The following is a 21,070-nucleotide window of genomic DNA, read 5'->3' as shown; positions in this document are numbered from 1 at the left end:
CCCCTGTAGATTCCCTTATGGAGGAGACGGATTTTGATGAAGGGGATGGATCCCCCAGATCTCGTGTGGATGACGTCTCTTTCGAGGACATTCTGGAGCTGTTGAAGCAGAAAGGTGGTTGGTCTCACTAGCCCCAGTCTTCAGAGGAATCTGTGTTCCTGAAGGCATTCGGGACTGGCCCATCTACCCCCCCCCCCCACAGATGAGCTTATTGATTTTATCGCATGCAGGGCATGGAAGGAACCTGACACTGTGGAACCGGTCCCTAAGAAAGTAGATACATTTTTGAGCCCCCCCCCCCCGCCAGACCGAGCGTACTGGAACAGAGGTGCCAGTCGATGCGATTGTGGTGGTTACAGCCACAAAGAAGGAGCTGCAGAACAGAGCTCCAACATCCATCCTTCGAAGCATGAATCTCTGGCGATTGACAGACATGGGAAGTGCATTTACACTTCAGCCACTTTTGGCCTGAGAGCCCTCAACTATTTGGCCCATTTTGCCCTCCTGCAAAGAGATCTGGTCTCCGAGCCCAGTAAGTCTCTTTCAGAGTTGATGCTGGTGGAGGACGTCAAAAAAGGTGTCTTCCAAGCTTGCCACTCTATCTTCTATTACCAATTCCTTGATGAGGTTGATCTCCAGTGCAGTGAAGGGTACCTCTCAAGCAGTCAGTGCAGACGTTGCCGTCGGCGTCATGCCTGGATGCTGTTGTGTGGGTTTGCGGAACCCTTAAAGGCATCCTTTACTAATGCCCCATTTAATGGTTCCTTGGTCTTTGGACCTTCTGTCAAAGAAACCTCATCTTGCAGGGAGCAGAAAGGCAGGACTCTGTCGATGGTTGAAATCAAGTTTTCTACTCCCCAAAGGTCCTTTTCCAAAACCAACATACAGGGCATTTTCAGACCCCACTCTGATGGACCTCCTGCATATCCACAAAACAAACAGTACTAGAATTACGTGTCCTAATCACTTGAACGTTGCCTGTGATATAAATAGGACCTGCTGGAGAGATAGGTATGTATCCCAGAGAATACCCCGTCTATGGAACAGGCTCCCCATCCATGTGCAGCAGAGTTCCTCCCTAATCCAATTTAAGGGCAACTTGGACAATTGAATGAGCAACTGGAAATTCATCCCTGGTTTGGCACCTATGTCTCTGGTGCAAACAGGTAACCTGTAAATGGTTCATCTCCCAAGCCCATACTTACACTTATCAAGGGTATCAGAACTTGTCAAAGATTTAGGATGCATGGCTAGGCTTAAAAAGGTCCTTGTGGTTGGTAGCCTAGTAAACACCTATGAATGGGGAAATAAGGAGCTCTGTTTTCATAAGTCCAAGGGTTTCTTCCAGGATGCTCCAGGGAATTCCTCTTCCTATGGCAGGGAAAGGGGATTCAGTGGTAGACTCCACCCTAGGGGCAGAGGGTGCCTGCAAAATCAAGGCTCCAGGGAAACTTTCTCTGAGAAGCATTTTCAGTGACCTTGAGATGTTGCCTAGCTCTTCTGCCCTGGAAACAGTCAGGGGTTGATTTTTGTTGCACTCAAGACCCTGGGCATCTTTAACAAATGATCAGTGGGTGTTCAAGATTATATCCAGGGATTATTACATTCCCTTTTCCCAACCTCCTCTGATTTCTAAGAAGGTTTTACCTGACATGCCACTCAGAGAGAACTGGCCCAAAGAGAAGTATTTGCACTTCTAGAAAAAGAGCCATCCAGGCAGTCCCGCAAGACAGAGGATCCCAAACTTATTCTTGCTTCTTTTTGGTGTCAAAACATACCAGGAACCTACGTCCAGTTCTGGACCTTGGCATACTGAACTTATCTGTCAAGAAGTCAAAGCTGTGAGTGGTCACTGTTGCAGAAGGATGAATGGATGTGATCCATAGACCCCCAGGATGCCTACTATCATATCAAGATAGACAAGTGCTCCAGGAGGCACATGCGCTTCCAGATGATTGCAGCCGATCATTTTCAGGTTAGTGCTCTACCCTTTGGTTTCACCATAATCCCAGGGTGTTTACCAAATGCTTAGTGGTTGTAGCAGCTTGCTTGAGGCTTCAGGAATTTCAGGTCTTTCTGTATCTGGACAATTGGCTGCTCACAGCTCCCATGAGGCATCAACTGGTTTCTGTTGTGCAGTATCTTCTGCAAACCTTTGAAATGCTAGGGATTACCGTCAACCTGATGAAGTCAAAGCTGTTGCTCATACAAAGCATAGAATTCATTGGGACTCATCTCGACACATTGCCTCCCCTCAGGGTGGACTTGATCAGGCAACAGGTCAGGACCATCTTGGAAGTTCCATTGCTGCAGACATGCCTCCCTCTGAAAGCACTGGGGTCCATGTCAGTGGCTATTGTCTTTGTTCCTCTGGCAAGATACCATATCTGGGTGCTCCAGTGGATGCTAGCTGTGCAGTGGTGTATTCTGTCTCACTCAGTGTCCATGCCTATTCCATTGACTCCTGTTTGCAGACAAGCACCTGCAGTGGTGGCTTCAGTTGGAGGATCTCCTTCACTGCGGGCTGATTTTTCTTCCCCCGCCCATGACCACAGTGACCACAGATGCTTCTCTGTTGGGATGGGGGGTGTCATTTTCAGGGCAAGACTGTCATTTTCATTGCAAGCTTTTCAGGATTGCCTTCCTGTGGGAATGGTGATTGAGACAGGCAAAATGTTGGTGGTCTGGTATATATCAACAAGCAACAGGGAACACGATTGTACCCATTGTGCAGAGAGGCCATGAGAGTTCCAGGTACTTTCTGCTTGGAACGCACATACCCACGGAGTCCAGATTCCTGACAGACAAGCTTAGCAGGTCTGTCTTGAGCCCGCATGAGTGGTCCCTCAATCTGTCAGTGGCATTTCAGATTATTGCCCATTGGGTCAACCTTGCTCTGATCTTTTTGCATCCCCGATGAACAACAAATGCAGGAGGTACTTTGCCCTTATTCGCCTAGAGGGGCAATCCCCGAGGGGAGCTGTTGTACACGATTGGCCCCCGAGTCTCCTGTATGCATATCCTTTTCTTCCTCTGATCACCAAAGTACTTCAGAAAGCCTTCAGGCTGCTAAGTTCCATGATTCTCTGCTCCTTTCTGGCCTTGTGAGGTGTGGTTTTCCTTTCTCAAGTATCAACTCAAGTATCCCCCCTGGATATTGGCTCTCATTCAAGATTAATCTCTCACCCATCAGAATAACTGCCCAATCTTCGGTCACTTCACCTGACCACGTGGTTTCTCCACTTCCCATCATAGTAAAGCAGTCCAGGCTTGCTTCTCCTGTCAGAAAAATTATACTGGCCTCACAGAGGCCCTCTACTCAAAAGGTCTACCATAGTAAGTGGAAATGTTTTTCCTGTGGACACTAGAACAGAATCTTGACACTTTCTCAGTCCCTATTCCAGATATCCTCCTTTTCTTATCCCTTTTTCAGTAGGGGACCAGCTTCTCAACTATCAAGCTGCAGTTGGCAGCCATATCTAGTTATCATGTCAAAACCTTCGTCTAGGTTATGCAAGGCCTTTGTGAAAGGTATCTTTCTTCTCAGGGCTCCAGTCAGTGATCTCGCTTCTCCTTGGGATTTGACATTGATGCTGCAATCGCTCGTCCAAAGTCCCTTTGAGCCTGCTCATTCTTGTGATTTCAAATTTGTTTCATGAAAGACTGCCTTTCTGGTAGCTATTACTTCAGTCAAGAGGGTTTCTGAATTGCAGGCCTTGTCTTCTAAACCTGCTTATATTGTTTTCCGCAAGGACAGGGTGACTTTACAAACTAACTCCTCTTTTATACCTAAAGTAGCTACTGAAAGAAATTTCAACCAGGGTATCTAGTTGCCTGTTTTCTTTCGTAATCACTCCAATAAGGGCAAATATCTCCTCCATACCTTGGATGTATATCGACAGCTGAGATTTTATTTACATAGGTCTGAATCCTTAATAAATCTGATCAGTTATTCATGGATTTTTCCTTGAATAGGCATGGCCAAGCGGTATCTAAATTGACCATTTCTAAATGGATCTGTAGTTGTATTTCCCTAGTGTACTCTGAGAAACATGGAGCTATCTCTTCCACCTAACGTGCATTCTTTTAGGTTAATGGCTTCTTTGGCCTTCTATGCCAGGTTGTCCTTAGATGAGATTTTTGCTGCAGCTGCTTGGTCCACTCCTGATACCTTTGTTCCTCATTATAAACTGGATATGGTCTCCAGAAGCAAAGCAGCCTTTGGTTCCATAGTGCTTAGGCACTTTCTTCCTTAGGGCTGCCCAGGGTCTTTTTTAGCTAGGGATTCTGACCCAGACTTGATGAATGATGAAATGGATAACATTGGATTACTAGTTATGTACTTACAATAACTTGGTATCTATGTTTTTCTATTTCATTATTCATCACTTCCCACCCCCCTGCCCCCTTCCACGTTTCTTATGGTTCTGGAGAGGCTGGAGCTTCAGGTCCCTGAGCTACCGCTTCTCAAGGTTCTAATGCTGTTATTATCTTTGCCTAGTTGGTTAGTCATGTGTCAGAGGGTTTTCTTTTTTCCTTCCTTGGTCAGCAAACTCGATCTGAGGGTGTGAAGGTAGAAAGGGATTATGGGAGATGGGAGGAGCTCAAGCCTTGAATCTACTCTGTAAAGTACCAGATCAGATCTGACATCGGATTCAAGACCCCAGACATGATGAATAATGAAATAGGATAACACAGATACCAAGTTATGGTAAGTACATAACTACTGATGTTATGTAGTCCTATCTCGCCATAATTCTTGCTGGATGGGTTCGGAGCCAATATCCGGTTCTGACTGGGCCAATACTAAAGCTCGAGAGCTTTTACTGGTTTGAGGCTAGCCTCTATCCCATGGTGCCTCACGGCAATTCCCTAGATCTCGTTTGCTGCGAAAGCTTTGAGGTTGTGTCTTACTGGCTTGTTGTCTAAGTAAAATGATTTTATACTGTATTTAGTCCTTTTCTACCTTTCTGTATATGATATATATTGATAGTTTCTTCTCTCTTGTGCGACTGTTTTTTGAAAGTTTTTCAACCCTCTTCCACCCTGCCACCCCCACAGCGTAGGGAACCAGAAGCCCAAGTAGCCCCCATTGGAGGTGCCCCCTATTCCGAGACCTCTCCAGATTATCCCCCTGAAGAGCTCCCTCGGAAGAGGCGATGTAAGAGGAAACATGTCGACTCCCCTGAGTCTGTCATGTCAGACACTGATTTAGAGGAATCAGAAGGGTCCCCTAGATCCCCCTCTGAGGATGTCTTTTTCTCTGACATCCTAGAAATCCTTAGACAGAGGGGTGATTGGAAGACCTCTAAACCTACTGAGGATGAATCAGTGTATGTTGAGGCCTTTGGCTCCCGACCTTCCACCTCTTGGGTGACACTGCCTTATGACCAACTTTTGGGGGTCATATCGCAGAAAGCATGGACCTATCCAGATTCAGTGGAAGCCGTCCCGATGAGGCCAAACAAATTTATGACAGCACCTGAGGACAAGTCTTTCCTTAGTAAGGGAGTTCCAGTTGATGCTATGGTGGTAGCAACAGCCACCAAGAAGGAATTATCTGAGACGTCTTCTAATATCCATCCTCCTAACAAGGAGTCCAGGACAATGAATAGGTACAGGAAGCGTACTTTCTTCAGCGGCATTTACATTAAGATCACTGAATTACCAGACTCATTTTACTCATCTTCAGAGGGATCTCCTGAAAGAGTTAAGAGATACCCTCCAGGGTTCAGTAGCTCCAGGTTCCATGGACAGTCACTTGCACATCAAAGTTCTGGAAATGAGAGCGGTGCTATATGCATTGCAAGCACTTCACAGCTCCCTTCCCACCGGAACGATTGCGATTCAGTCAGACAACATGTCTGTTGTGTGGTGCATAAGCAAGCAGGGGGAAACCAAGTATTACCCTCTTTGCATAGAGGCCTTAAGAGTTTGGAAATGGGCGATGGATACTAAACGCTTCTTGATAGCAATGCATATCCCAGGGAAATCCAACGTAATAGCGAACAAACTCAGCCAAGCAATTCTGATGCCTCACGAGTGGTCCCTGAATCCAATGGTTGCGAATGACATCTTTCACAAATGGGGCCAGCCTTGCTGCAATCTATTTGCCACTCACCTGAACACCAAATGCAGCAGCTACTTAACCCTCATTTCCCATCCGGGGATGTCACCCAGGGATGCTCTAGTTCACAATTGCCCCCCCCCCAAGACTTCTTTATGCCTTTCCACCTTTTCCACTCATCCCCAAAGTAATACAGAAGGCAAGACAGTTGAGGAGTTCCTTGATCCTCATTGCTCCTTACTGACCTCTACAAGTTTGGTTTCCTTTCTTGTGGCCCTACCTCTTGGAGGAACCATGGATTCTGGACCCATCTCCAAATCTCCCGATTCATCAATTGGGACAGTTCCATCCCTCCATCCACACCCTCAAATTGACAGCATGGCTGCTCCAGTTCCACGTATAGCCAGGTGTATTCCCTTATTCTAATTTCATCCCATAAACTTTCCACTCAGAAACTAAATTCTAGCAAATGGAAAAGGTGTTCCCTTTGGGCTACGAATTGGGGCTTAGATCCATATATGGCTCCTTTAGAATCCATTTTTATCCTTCCTAACAACAATTTTTCATGAAGGAGCGGCAGCCGCTACAGTTAGTTCAATTAACTGCCATTTCCAATTTCCATTTTGGTTTCATGGGAAATCCAATCATGCAGCACTCCCTGTGTAAAACTTTCTTAAAAGGAGTTCTTAGACCCCCAATACCCTGGGGTTTAAACTTAGTCCTCTCATCTTTGATGTTTGCACCCTTTGAGCCATCCTCATCATCAAACTTAAAATTGTTATCATGGAAAACCTTGTTCTTGGTAGCTATAACATCTGCTAGGGGAGTTTCAGAATTACAAGCTCCAAATATTTGACCTCCTTACATTATCCTTTTCAAGGATAGAGTCTCTCTCAGGACAAACCCTTCCTTTCTTCCTAAGGTATGCTCAGAGCACAACCTGAATACTACCATTGAGCTACCTGTGTTTTTTCCAAACCACTCTACTAAATCAGAGTATAGACTACACCACCTAGATGTCCACAGGATACTCAGGTTTTATGTACACAGGATTAAAGAATTCAGGAAATCTGATCAACATTTTGTTTCCTTTTCTGACGAAAGGAAAGGCTTGCCTGTTTCTAAAATTACTCTTTCGAAGTGGCTTTCAGATTCCTTTGCTTATCAACAAGCTGGTAGACAATTACCTGTAAAAGCTAAAGGTCACTCTACAAGGGCTGTAGCTACTTCACGCGCCTTTAGATCTAAGCTCCCAGTTGATAGTATTTGTGCAGCAGCTACTTGGGCAAGACCACATACATTTGTCACTCATTACAAATTGGATTTGGCCTCCCGGGACAGGTCATTCTTTGGGTCCACTGTGCTGAAGAGTCTCTTCGCTTGAGCCACCTGGGATAAAGGTGCTAGGGGCGCTGTCCCATCCAGCAAGAATTACGATGAGATAGGACTACATAACATAAAGAAGTTATGTACTTACCATAACGTTCCATGTTTGTAGTCCATCTCGCCTATATTCTTGCATCTCTCCCTCCAACCCCCTTCCTGTTTCTGGGGGATCTGGTGGACCTCTTTTGGTGCTGCCTGACATTGCTCTTTATTATCCACCTGGAATGGATTATATTTCTTATCCTTTGCTGTATTTATACAGCTTCTTTCTTATTCTTACCTGATTGGTATTTATTGCTTTCTTGCAAACTAGATCTGGGGAATTGCCGTGAGGCACCATGTGATAGGGGCTAGCCTTGAGCCAGTAAAAGCTCTCGAGCTTTAGTATCGGCAGAGTCTGAGCCGAATATTGGCTCCGAACCCATCCAGCAAGAATATAGGTGAGATGGACTACAAACATGGAACGCTATGGTAAGTACATAACTTCTTTTTTTGATGCACTCTGTCATTCATTGGTCTATATTTATAGGTCTCATCCTAATTGCTCTTTTCTAATGTGCCTTTCTTCCTACCCACTGCACTACAAATTTGTGTTTAATCATTTAAATTATTCTTTTATCACAATAGTCCAGGACCCCTTTTTCAGGAAGTATTGTTACTCTTGAATTAACACCCCGACCCAATGTGGAAAAATGGGAAAAAGGGGTTGTGGATGTATGTATGGATTTTAAACTAGAACAGTAAAAGTCAGGGAAACAACAATAAAAAAATGGCAAGGGGATATCAGGAAAAATGGGAATGGCCCCAGAGGTCTGCTCAGTCAAAATACATGACTGTGCACACCCTGCTTGCCACCGTCCTGGCAACATAACTGGACATTTCTCTTTCCATATCATTTTAGAAATAAATATCAGATGCTTAGTTACTAAAGATAAAAGAACAGGGCTAAAAATTGCAGTGGTCATAATCCTCCTCCAAAATTAGGAATACCTCTTCGTAAATAAAATGAAATAAAAAAAGGAATTCATTTCCTTCCATTGTCAAAAATGCTGGCACACTGTGTGATCCAACTAGGTTCCAGCAGGGAAAAGGATTTTACTCCAAGATATTTCTAATGCCAAAGAAAGAAGGTACCAAGATACCAGTGTTAGATCTTTCATTTCAAATCTTATTCCTAAAAAGTGCAAAGTTCAAAATGTATGTCCTCCAGAGTCTTCCCATTCTTTACCACTGCCTTCTAGTTGCAAATAGATCTCAAGAATGCTTACCATTATACAGTTGTTCAAAGACTTTGGGCCTTATTTAAGATTTTGTATCTGATTTACATTTCCACTTTACAGCCTTTCCCACTGAATACCTCCAAGGGTATTCACAAAATGCCTGGCTCCAGTAATTTAACTCAAAACAGGATACTCTGGAAAATAGAAAGGAAGCTGTTTGTGCAAGTAGTTGAATTTTATTCCACTTTGAACATAAAACAACACTAACAACGGGTTAAGCGCTTTCAACTGAAGTAATCAGTCTTCATCAGAACAAAGTGTGAATGGATACACTGTGTATATATAGTAACTGTTACTCTCCAATTTTGAAAATTGCGCCAAAACATTTAAAGGAACATGGTTGAATTACTATACATTTATGTAAAAATACTAACTAATACATATATATATATATATATATATATATATATACCAAACACTGGCTCCAGTAATTGCCATTTGCATAATACGGGGAATCCATGTTTATCCCCATTTAGATGATTGTATCATTTTAGCAGAGTCACTTCAAGACACCCAAGCATCCCTTTTCACCATAAATCTTTTTCAAAATCTAGGCGTCAGTATTGTACTTGGAGGAAATCTTCACTCAGCTCCTTCCGACAGGTTGACATTTCTATGGTATCTGTTAGATCTTTCTCTTAGATGGTCTGCCTTCCTCCTGAAATGATTTTGTTTTACTGTCTACAGTTTTTAGATCTGCAGACCAGTCAGGGACCACTTCTTCAAGGGAATAGCTCAGAATTCTAGATTGTTTGGCTTCAAATATTTCTAAAGTTTCTTTTAGCCCAACTTCATATGAAGAAGATTTAGTGGTTCCTCAAATCAAATCAGTCTGGACTCAGTGCAGAATCAGCATTCTGTCCTTTCCTGTCTCTGTCTTGAGCTTGGTCAAAAAGGAACTCTTGTTTTATGACAAATCAGATCCATTTGAACCTAGGTCTTCCTTTTTATCATCCCATCCCAACCCAACCCAATCTGTAACAACAGATGTGCCAGACTTTGCCACAGGACAGTATCCAAGGGAATCAAAGTCAAGGGGAGTTGGGATTTGTATGTAAAGGACTTCAACCGCAAGGAAATGATGCACCTGATAAAAGCATTATGACTTTTTAATTCACTGTGGACTCCAGGACCACTTTTGGTGACTATTAGGGGAGAGGGGAGACCAGATCTTAACCCTTTGCGCAAACTAGCCAAACTTTCTTGGGGAATTTTCATTTCAGGACAGTTATTCCCTACAGGCAACCTGTATTCCATCAAAACAGAACAATTGTTGTAGACACTCTGATCCAGGATAGACCCTCACAGATGAAAATTACAGCCACTGATCTTCCAGGAACCCTGGTGGGGACTTGCCAGGTAGTTCTATTCTCCCCTGTTCACAACAGATAAAGAAAGTCTGTGCTACAACACCATGCAGAAAGGTACAAAAATGCTGCTTTGTCTTTACTATGGACAGGAGTGACCCTTTTACCTTTCCTCAGATAACCATAGATCAAAAGATACACAAGGACTCCCCAAAGGTACTTCTGGTAACTCCCTTTGGCCCAGACAACGCTGATTTGCCCTTCTCATGAAATTGGCTAGGGGGTAATTACTGCAAACTTCCTTACTAGAGTGGACTTACTCACACAGGTTAAGGCACACTGATCCATCCCATCCTTTAGAACCTCTATCTGACTGTATGGAAGATGTGCTTTTTAGCCCATTTAGGCACCTTCTTTTTGAGAATTAGGCACCTTCTTTTTGATAATGTGCAAACGGTATTAAAGAAGGTGAGAACATTTACTACTAGAAACATTGTATTTGGCAATGTGGAAAAGATTTTCAGGTTGGTGCCACAAGAGAGACCAGGACCCACACAAAGCAGCACCCTTTGGTTCTCCAGTATCTTTGCGAATTACTCAAATTAGGCATATCCTACACTTCTGTCAAGGTGTATTTATTAGCCATTGCATCTTGTCTGCCATTGGATCCACCTTTATTCTCTGTTGCAAGTAAAGTTACTGAAAAGAGCATACAATTAGGAAACCATGGCTCCATCATGAAATCGTAATTTTATATTAGAACAGTTAACCCTTCCTCCATTTTAAACAACTTCAGAGGCTGACTTGATGTTCTTTATTTGGGAGACTGTTTTACTTATTCCTCTGACACTGGCTAAAAGAGTATCTGAGTTGCAAGCCCTCAAGTCTGTCCTTCCCTTTTGACCTTTCAAAGGGACAGGGCAATCTTAAGAACCATCTCTTCCTTTGTCCCCAGGGTTGTGTCAGAATTTACCTTGGTCTATTAATCACTCAATTTGTATTCTTTCCTAATTAAGGGAGAAATAATTTATACATTCTTTGGATCCCCACAGAAAAGTTTGGTAATATCTGGACAAGACTGAAGACTTCAGAACTTCTGACCAGCTCTTTAATTCCTTTGATGGAAGAAAAAAGGATCAACTAGTGTCAAAGCAGACCATTTCAAAATGGTTGTCTCAGTCTATTCATATCTGTTACTTTCTTCATGAAAAGATCCACCCCATTCCAAGAATGTTAAAGGCTTACTGTACTGAGCAGTGACTGCTTCTGGGGCTTTTTGGAAGTGAGTTAACTCTAGAACTATTCTAGAGGCAGCAACTTAGCCATTTGTGCATACCTTTACTAAAAATAACAAAATTAATTTTCTAGAATAGAATAGGATTTACTTGGTTTATTCTCTACAGGCCATCCTACAGTCCTTGATATCCAAGCTTTTTTAGATGTCCCTTGTAGCTTTATGCTGGTGCAGCAGTAATCTAATGAAGAACATAAAATGGTCTTGTGTAAGTGAACTTACCTTGACAGTAGATTGAATAGATTACTGTTACAGTACCAACACCTTCCCCCTTCTGGTTTTAGTTATGTTTGCTATCTTGACACTTAACTGGGGTGGGGCTGCCTTTCCATGTTTCCGCTAAGACATAGGATTACAGATACAGACCTTTTGGTTCACTCCTTTTTCTGGTTATAGCCTTCCTTGGTTAGAGGCAAAAAAGATCTGAATTTGTGTCCATATGTCTCCTTTTATAGTAGCACACTCTTGTGCTTCCTTGAACGTTTTGTGTGAGTGGAAGGTGTCCAAAACATTTAGTATGCTTTCTGGGAATGCAGTCTTTACCAGGATACCTCCACCTTCGCTTTATACTTCTGCAACAGTAATCTGTTCCAATATTTAAGTTTACTTACACAGCTTAACTTTACAGTGTAAAAAGAAACATCTCAACATTTTCTATTATTGTGTATATACATTATATACACAAGCTCCCTCATAATTCTTTAAATACTTGCATATGTTACAAAATCCTTGCATATTTTTCAATTCCAGTTGATCTGACCTAGTTACTTTAATCATCTGCTTGAGCATTTATTTTTATGAAATGTACTTCCTCTGTCTTGCAATACCACCATCTCTGACTTTTATTTATTTATTTACTATATTCAGTACTTCGACTGCCGGTTTGAGTTTTAATTTTAATTTTTGTGTGATTTCTTTTTTGGATGCTAACAAACTTAATAGGGCTGTACTGTCCCTTGTCATTTCTGAATCTAAACTCCATCTTAGTAGCATCATCTTTTCAGTTAATGTAATACATTCTCACCAACGTTTGTGTCAGGGTACTTCGCAAGGAATTCTTAAAGGCAATTATATCCATGCATTCCTAGAAAATGTGTTCCCAGTCTTTCCTGTCCTTCCCTTCATGTCTTCAGCAACTATTCTCTATTTGAGGGAAAATCCTAAGAAGTCTACTTTCCATACAGATCTAGGATTGCAGGAGAATACTAGGCTGATGACACTAAAAGATATTTTTAAGCTTAGCTATGCTTCTTAGAAATATTGGAAAGGCATTGATCCCATAGGTTTTATTTAGGTATATAAACTTAGGCACAGGTGGGCTTGCATTTACAAGCTTCCTCTCTGTAATAGAGACATAGATGCTAATATTTTTTTCAGTTCCTATCCACTGATCCAAGTTTTACTTGAATAAGTGCAGGGAGAGTGTTGCTTCACATGGATGGGAAGCCTATTCCAGAGAAGGGGTAGCCTCAGAGACATTTCTGTTCCTCCATAATGTCCTATTTATGTTGCAGACAAGGTATATGTCCCTGGATTGGGCATTTCTGATGCTATTTGTTTTGTGGATGTGCAATAGATTCATTAAGACTAGATCAGAGGATGCTTTATAGGCCAGGCATAAGTCGCCTCTCAGCATCCTGCAGGAGACAGAGGACAAGGCATTGGGCTTGTCCACGTAGGATTTATTTTCTAAGCCATGTATTCATTTTGTGAAGAACCTCTGTGAATGCTCCAGTTGTTGCATGTCTAGTCAGGTATATGCTGAAGAGGGCATTGTACTTCGATTGGTATTATGAGGGCAGACAGAGTACACCAGAACAATGACATCTTTGGACATGGATGCCATACCCTTACTTATACATCGTGCAACATAGAATGATTTCCTTACTAATGCAGGCACATGATCAAAGGCCAAGTCAATGTCTGTGCGTTTGCAAATCCCAGACTACTGGATGTACTCTAACGGGTATGTTGTCAATGTAGTAAATTGAAGGTAGTACCCTTACTGACATGTACTGTTATGTACTTCATAGCACTGAGTTTGACTGACTCCAAAACAAGTTATTAGTCTGTATCGGGCTTTCTTAGAGGATATTTTTGTGCTGGGAAATTTGATGACTGCAACTACTTTGCCATCATCTACAGACTTGGTCAGCCAGAGGCCTTTAATGTTAGCCCTGACTTCCAAGAAGTAGATTGCAAACAAGAGTGGCCCCAGCACTTAGCCTTGTGGCATTCTACAAGTGATTGGTATTTGTGCTGAAGTGAGACTTCTTGGGTCTTGGCTGCGAGTCATTTAGCTATCCGTTGGGTGACATAGGGGGTTAATACTTAATTAAGCTTGTTTAGAGTGCCTGAGTGGGTTATTGTATTGAATGGTTTGGACAGGGCTAGAAAGGCAGTGTGCACCATCTTGCCCTCAAGCATTGCTTTCATGATTTTCTGAAAGTCCATCAGGTTGAGTAGGCATGACTTGCCCATAAAAAAAGAATTGTGTCTAGTGTCTATAGGATTCCTATGCTGTCATTTAACACAGGCATGATTATTCTTTTCTTGGCTTTATATATTAGGCTAGTCAGGCTTATGGATCAGTACTTTCCCTGGTCTGTGGATAGTTCTCTCTTGTACAGTGGGATAACTGTTGCAGTCTTCCATTTATTTGACACGAAGCCTGTTTGGAGGATGTGGTTAAATAGTGATTCGAGTGGCCCTGATACGTCATGTTTTGTGCTGTTATGGAGACATCCCAGGATATTATCGGATTCATCAATGCTGTGTTGTTGACTTAGAGAGTGCCTTGAGGACTTCTTCTCTAGTAAGAGTTGTGCTTGTGGGTAGTTCCTGAGGATGTCGGGGGGGGGGGGGGGGGCAGGGAGTGAGGGTAAAGTTGGAGCTAAATTTGTTAACCAGTAGATTTGCTGCATCTTCCAGCTCAGTACAGGTGCCTCCATCTAGAAATCTAGAATTAATTCAGTATATTGTGCATTGTGTTTGAGTTTGCAGACATAGCTAATGAAAGCTTTATGATTGTTCTTTGTCTGGGAGGCTATTTTTATTTCAGATTTTGCTTTGATAGACATCACAAGCTCCCGGAGTTGCTTGTTTAAGCTGATAGGGGAGTTTTAACCTTGCTGGTCATTGCACTTCCCTGTTTTTGCCATGATTTTCTTCCTTTTGTTGTACAACATATTGATGTTTGGATTCCACCAGGGTGGCTTGTTTTTGAGTTAGTCCTGCACATGTGGATGGGTGCAGCTGTCAATATCATTATACAGGGTTTCCATAAACAATTCCGCGTAGACCACAGTGTTCTCCAGGTGTGGGATTTTGCGAAGTTCTCACTTATAGGTTAGCTGGGGTTCTTGGTTTTATTTCCATTTCAAAGGAAAAGCTTTATGGGCTGGGCTGACCTGACCAGTGAGGACAATACATTATAGATGGTGCAACATTCTGCTGTGTTTGTGAAGACCAGATCAAAGACATTTGCACCCCTAGTGGATGTCTGGGCTAGATGGTTCAGGATATTTGTGTTTACAAGGAATCTCTGGGCATGCATATTAAGAGTCATATGGGATTCACAGTCTATAGTGTGGCCCATGAATATGATGATGTGTTGAATGGGAAGTGTCTTCAGTACATTTAAGTATGCGTTAAAGATTTCTTCGGTCATGGAGGGAGGCTTGTAGCTTGCGATGGTATATGGGACTTTGCCTAATGGTAATTTGGACATGGAGAAGCTCAAATGCATTGTAGTAAGTGACCAGTTTTGTAGTGTGTATGCTTTTGATGTAAATTGAGATGTGTTCACCTTATGTCCCTTCCTGTGCAGTAATTGGTCTAAATGTATGGACGACACTGTAGCCCTGCACTATAGTGGTGCTTTCCATAGCTTTAAACCAAGTCTCAGTAACTGTGAAAACATCTGCATTTTCCAGGGTGAGGAGTGTCTGCAGGTGGTGTAGTTTCTTGTTTAGACTCCTGGCATTGAACAGTAAAATGTTTAGATGTTCTTGTGTTGGTTTGGCTATGTCAGAAGGTTCATCAAAGTGGCCATGCTTAAAAAAGGCACTGTGGGGAGGACAAAGTTTTTTTTTTTTAGCTAAAATATGAAAGCCTGAAAAGGATAGGTGCAAACTGTCCCTAGCAAAGCAGCATTGTCTCCACATCTTTTCAGGCTGACAAATATTGTACCCCATTCAAATGACACCAAAAACTAGGCCAATTGTTTATTTTTTTCTGTTTATTATCTTCTGTTTATATTGTGGCATCATCCTTGAAGAAGGTAGAATGCTGCTCAGTGCTAGACTTATACTGGCCTGGAACCAACAGTCCAAGAGCTATATCATGTGTCTCTTCATATAATTCAGGGAGGTGTATCCTGGGTCATTTACTCCCATATGGACTGTGACAGAGTCATATTGGTACTTTTGACTCGGACCTGAGTGCGTGCATGATCTGTTAGATCCTAGCCATGATGGGCAACTGGCTGTGGCTCTCTCCTTACTCAGCCTGGTGAGTGGGACATGTGTGTGTCGGAGTAAAGTCTCTTATTACCAAAAGTTGGGTTGAGCTGTGTGGGTATTTGCTTTATGGGTTTATAGGTTGAGATGACATGAAAAATGGTTGTATGTGTCATTGTGGGTGGTGTTTTGGTAGAATGCTTTTGAGGTTGTTGAGGATTTTGCGAGTGTAAGGTCTGGGAGTAATTTGGGTTCAGGAAGATTGCATTTAATAATCTCTACAGTAAAGGGTCTGTGTGTCTGGTACAAAGTATGTGTGGTGAGTGTTCTGTGAGATTCTGACAACCTGTTTGGTATTATAAGTGCTTGTATGCGAGAGCCTTGCCTCCAGTGACATTGTGCGACTATATCTCAAACATAGTATATCATTTTGCTTAAGAATTAGGTGCTAATTAGTAAACCTTAGACTATTGCTACATTGCTTAAGCATGCCCATATTCACCAAACTAGTTGCAGAGATAGTAGGAAGTACATATAAATAGCTCTATATCTTTATTTTGTGCTCACTTGAGGATGGTACATAAAGGGCTCTACAACTGGCTAGCTTGGGTGTTGTATAAGTATAGACTAGTGCGAAGACTGTCTACGGCCAAACTTGTGGGGTGGTAGTCCTCAATTTACAAAGTAGTTGCTCTATGTAAAATTAAGACCTAGTGAATTTTATGAAGTAGTTTTATAAGGAAAAGTTAAGTTCTAAGTGCTTGCATCTATGTAGGGCAGTAGAAACTGCTGTTAATATCCTAAATCTGCCAGACCTCATAGCATATTTAGAGGCCTTACAAATTTCTCCACTATTGTTCTTTATTAATTTGTTTTTCTAATCTTCCTTCTCAGTCTTTTCTAATCTTCTTTGACTCATTCTTATACTTACTTTGCTGTATTTTGCATGCTTTACTAATTATCCTTTTCTTGATAATGTCTTCTGTTATTTATTCCACTAAAAACATTAGCAGAGCTGGTATTTCATTCAGTACTCCTGTTTCTTTGCCTTTATGCTGTCAACAATCCCTGATATGGAAGATCAAACACCTGCTTAGCTTCATTCAAATATGTTAGTTTTTCCGTACAACTAGTCATATATAATGTCCTCCAGTTGCCTTCTGCAATATTGTGCCTGTTTTCAGTGCTCCTAGTTGTTTCTTTTCCTATTTGTAATATCTCCTTTATCTAGACCCTATCTAGTTCAGTCTTTAAATGATATTGCTCAAGTTTTGCATGCAAAACCATAATTTGTTTACTTATTTATGCTTTATTGACCAGGCTAGTCCCATTAGGCCACTGTCTTCTTTCAGGGGAGACCCATAGTGGTATTCATTCTTAATAGAAGAAATTTGGTCAGGGCACATGGGGAACTTCTCCTATTCTTTTCCTGGGGCTGTATATGCCGGGGGCCAGACACTGGAAGAAATGGCTATGGATGATGATGGGTTTTGTGCGTTGGATGAGAGGAGTGCTGCAGTAACAAGTATGAGAAATGAAAATATGCAGGAGTCCTTTGGAACTGAAATGAGTTGATGTGGACAAGGATTACCAAATGCTAAAAATAGTTTTACAATCTGGAAGATTGCCAGACGAAGTTTTGGAAAAAGAAGTTGTGTACCTACCATAACGTTCCATGTTAGTTGTCTTCTTCTCGCCTTATTTCTTGCTGGCTGGTAGGGTTCGGAGCCGATCCTCGGCTTCGACTCGGCCATCTTCAAAGGCTCGAGAGCTGGCTACTGGCTCGAGGCCCCCCTATATCCCATGATGCCTGGCTCTAGATACCCAGATCTCATTTGGCAAGTCTAACTGCAGACATAATAATAAAGGAATCCTATCCTTAGAATGCATAAATCCTACTGGAGAGACCACTAGTCAAAAAGGAATAGCCAGAGAAGACTCAGCTAGTGAAAAATCAAGAAGAACTCTTCTTGGTCCACTAGGCTAGGGGGATGGAGGGTGGGACGCAAGAAAGAAGGCGAGAAGAAAACTAACATGAAACGTTATGGTAGGTACATAACTTCTTTATGTTAAGTTGTCTATCTCTCCTTCATTCTTGATTGTTGGGACAGTGTCCCTAGCACCTAAAATCCTGGGTGGCTCATCGGAAGAGACTCTTCAGGACAGTGGAACCAAAATCAGCCCTGCTCCTGGAAACCAAGTCCAACTTGTAATGCGAAATGAAGGTATGTGGGTTGGCCCATCTAGCCGCAGCACAAAAAGATTCCATGGGCAACCTAGCCTGAAAAGCCACCGAAGTAGCTAAAGCTCTGGTGGTGTGACCTTTTGGTTTGACTGGTAATTTTTTATTCCTGAGTTGATATATGAAAGTGATGATGGAAGTCAACCACCTGGATAAGGTTACCTTGGAGACTGGAAGACCTTGTTTACCTACTGCATAAGACAGGAAAAGCTGATCTGATTTTCTAATGTCTTTGGTTCTATGCAAATATAAGTGTAGCTGCCTGTGACCATCTAACTGATGCAACTTATATTCTGCCCTGTTAGAGTGATTAGGGAAAAACACAGGCGGGTCTATGGACTGATTCAAGTTACTCTCTGAAGAGACTTTAGGAAGTAAGGATTAGTCCTAAGAGCAACCCTGTCATTGTGGAACACTAGGTATGGGGGACGGTTAGAAAGAGCCTGTAGTTCCGAAACTCTTCTGGCTGAAGTAATAGCTACCAGAAAAAGGGTTTTCCAAGATAAGAACTTCAATGAACAAGAAGCTGCAGGTTCGAAAGGGGGCAAAATTAAAGAAGCTAAAATCAAATTTAGATCCCATGGTGGTGGAGGTTCTCTCACTGGGGGCCTGAGCAGAGTATTTCCTTTGAGAAAGGCTTTACACAGCTTATGGAACATGATATACTGTTTTCTGAGAGGTCAATGTGAAAATTTGAAATTGCAGCTAACTGAACTCTAATTGTAGTGGAAGCGGACCCAGCATGGAAGAGTTCCGCAAGAAATTCCAAAATGTAGTGTACAGGGGCTGAAAAGGGGTCTATACTTTTAGTCTCTGCCCAGGAAGAAAAGCATTTTCACTTACTAGCATGAGTTTTTCTGGTTGTAGACTTGTGTGACAAAAGGATTTCGCGCACAGAGGAGGAGATATCTGGGAGCCTGGTTAAGGTTGGAAGTGGAGCAACCAAGCCGTGAGCTGGAGAGAGTGTAGGGATTGGTGCAGCCCACCCGATTGATGAATCAGAAGGTCTGGAACTAGGTCCAGAGTCCAAGGCTGCTCGAGAAGATAGTGATGCAGGAAGGGGAACCATATTTGTTGAGGCCAGTAAGGAGTAATGAGGATCATTTTGCAACCCAAAATGGTAGCTTTCTGAATTAGTTTCGGGATGAGGGGAAAGGGCGGGAATGCATAAAGAAGTCCCTGAGGCCAATCGTGAACTAGAGAGTCTCTGGGGGAATGTCCGGGAAGTGGAAGGAGAGAGAGGAAATTGCTGCACTTGCTGTTGAAGGGAGTTGCAAACAGGTCGCAGCAAGGTTGGCCCCATTTGCGGAAGATTTGGTCCGCAACTACCTGGTTCAGAGACCACTCGTGAGGATGGGAATTGCTCTGCTCAGTCTGTCTGCTATGACGTTGGCCCTCCCAGGGATGTGGGTTGCAATCAGAAACCATTGGGAAGAGATCGCCCATTACCAGAGTCTGAGTGCTTCTCGACATAGGGGGTAGGACCTGGTTCCGCCCTGCTTGTTGATGTACCACACTACAGACAATATTGTCTGTTTGAATTGCAAAAGTCCCAGTAGGAAGAGAGTCCTGAAGAGCCTGCAACGCTAAGAGCACGGCCCTCATCTCCAAGACATTTATGTGCAGATGATACTCATGAGGTTGCCAGGTGCCTTGGACTGTTCTGCCCTGAAAATGCCCCCTCCCACCCGATCAGGGAGGCGTCCGTGGTCACCGTAGCCACTGGAGGGGGGAGAACAAATGGTCTGCGGTGGAGCACTGATGTGGAGACCATCCACCACGCAAGGTGCTTCTTGCATGCTTGAGTGATCATAATCATGAAAGACATGGGAAGTTGCTGGAAGGACCATTAGGTGAAAAGAAGCCACTGGAGAATCCTCATGTGAAAACGAGCTAGAAGGACAAGTATGATCGCTGCTGCCATGAGACTCAGAGTTTGAAGGACAAACCTGGCTTGAATTCTTTTGCATGCTAATAAAACCTTGAAATGCTGACGAATCACTAACAACCCTGTCTGGTGGGAGGCTCGCTAACATGTCCTTAGTATTTATATTTGAGCCTAGAAAGGTGATAGACTGACAGGGCGACAATGCAGACTTTTCGAAATTTATTGTGATACCTAGCCTGGAGCAAGTGTCGATAGTGCAGTCTCTGGCTCGGAGAAGGTGATGTCTGGTGGTAGCGGTGGAACCAGTCGTCGAGATATGGAAACACCTGGAATCCTTGCCGTCTCAGGTGAGCGATAACTACTGCCATACATTTGGTAAACACCCAGGGGGCTGTGGTGAGACCAAAGGGCAGAGCTCTGAAGTGATAACGGCTGGCTCCCAGCTGGAAGCGAAGGAATCTTCTGGAGCATCTGTCCATTTTGATGTGGTAGTACACATCCTGAAGATCTGTCGAGCACATCCAATTTTCCTGACCCAGTACAGGTAAAATGGACTAAAGCATGACCATCTGGAACTTCATTCTTTGTACAGACTTGTTTAGTCTGCTGAGATCCAAAATGGCTCTCCAGTCCCCTGTTGTCTTTTCTGGTACCAAAAAGAACCTTGAGTAAATTCCGAATCCTTGTTGGTCTGCTGGGACTTGCTGGATAGACCTTTTCTTAGCAGTTTTGAGACTTCTTGCACTGCTTGGTCCCTTAGATTGGGTGGAACATTTGGAAGGGACTTGTTTGACCTCAAGGGGGTGCGAACAAAGGGAATTCTGTAGCCTCTGGATATGACTGACTGTACCCATTTCTCTCATGTTACGTCTTGCCAGGATCTTGGGTACAGTGATAATCTTCCCCCGACTGCCTCCAGAGGTGAGCAGCCGGGCAACCCTTCAAGGATGCTGGAAGGGCGGCGTCTGTTATTGTTCCCTCCTCTGCCCCTGGATGGGAACTCGCCACGTGTGTCCGGAAAGGCTCCCTGGGATTTCCGCAACCACATCTTTCCACTCTTCTGACACTTAGGATATGGTCTGGAAGGAGTGGAAAAACGGACTCCTATGGCAAAGAGAGTCTTGCCTTCCTGCTCACACCTGGAGG

At 43.0% G+C, this 21,070-nt stretch overlaps 1 protein-coding gene across 1 annotated transcript in view; it reads left to right on the top strand.

Annotated features, from left to right (window-relative positions):
- The window catches only part of ANAPC5 (anaphase promoting complex subunit 5), a 1,323,163-nt gene that overhangs the window by 776,835 nt on the left and 525,258 nt on the right, over positions 1-21,070 (top strand). Inside the window, exon 16 of the mRNA XM_044069767.1 lies at positions 14,211-14,220. Coding sequence (XP_043925702.1) covers positions 14,211-14,220 — 10 coding nt within the window. The remainder of the gene's footprint in view (positions 1-14,210; positions 14,221-21,070) is intronic.

The sequence above is a fragment of the Protopterus annectens genome, chromosome 4.part0 (genome assembly GCF_019279795.1).
Source record: "Protopterus annectens isolate FY-2018-M chromosome 4.part0, PAN1.0, whole genome shotgun sequence".
NCBI classification, from domain to species: Eukaryota; Metazoa; Chordata; order Ceratodontiformes; family Protopteridae; genus Protopterus; species Protopterus annectens.
Note: the sequence above shows the minus strand (reverse complement) of the source record. Positions and strands in the feature narration are given on the sequence as shown.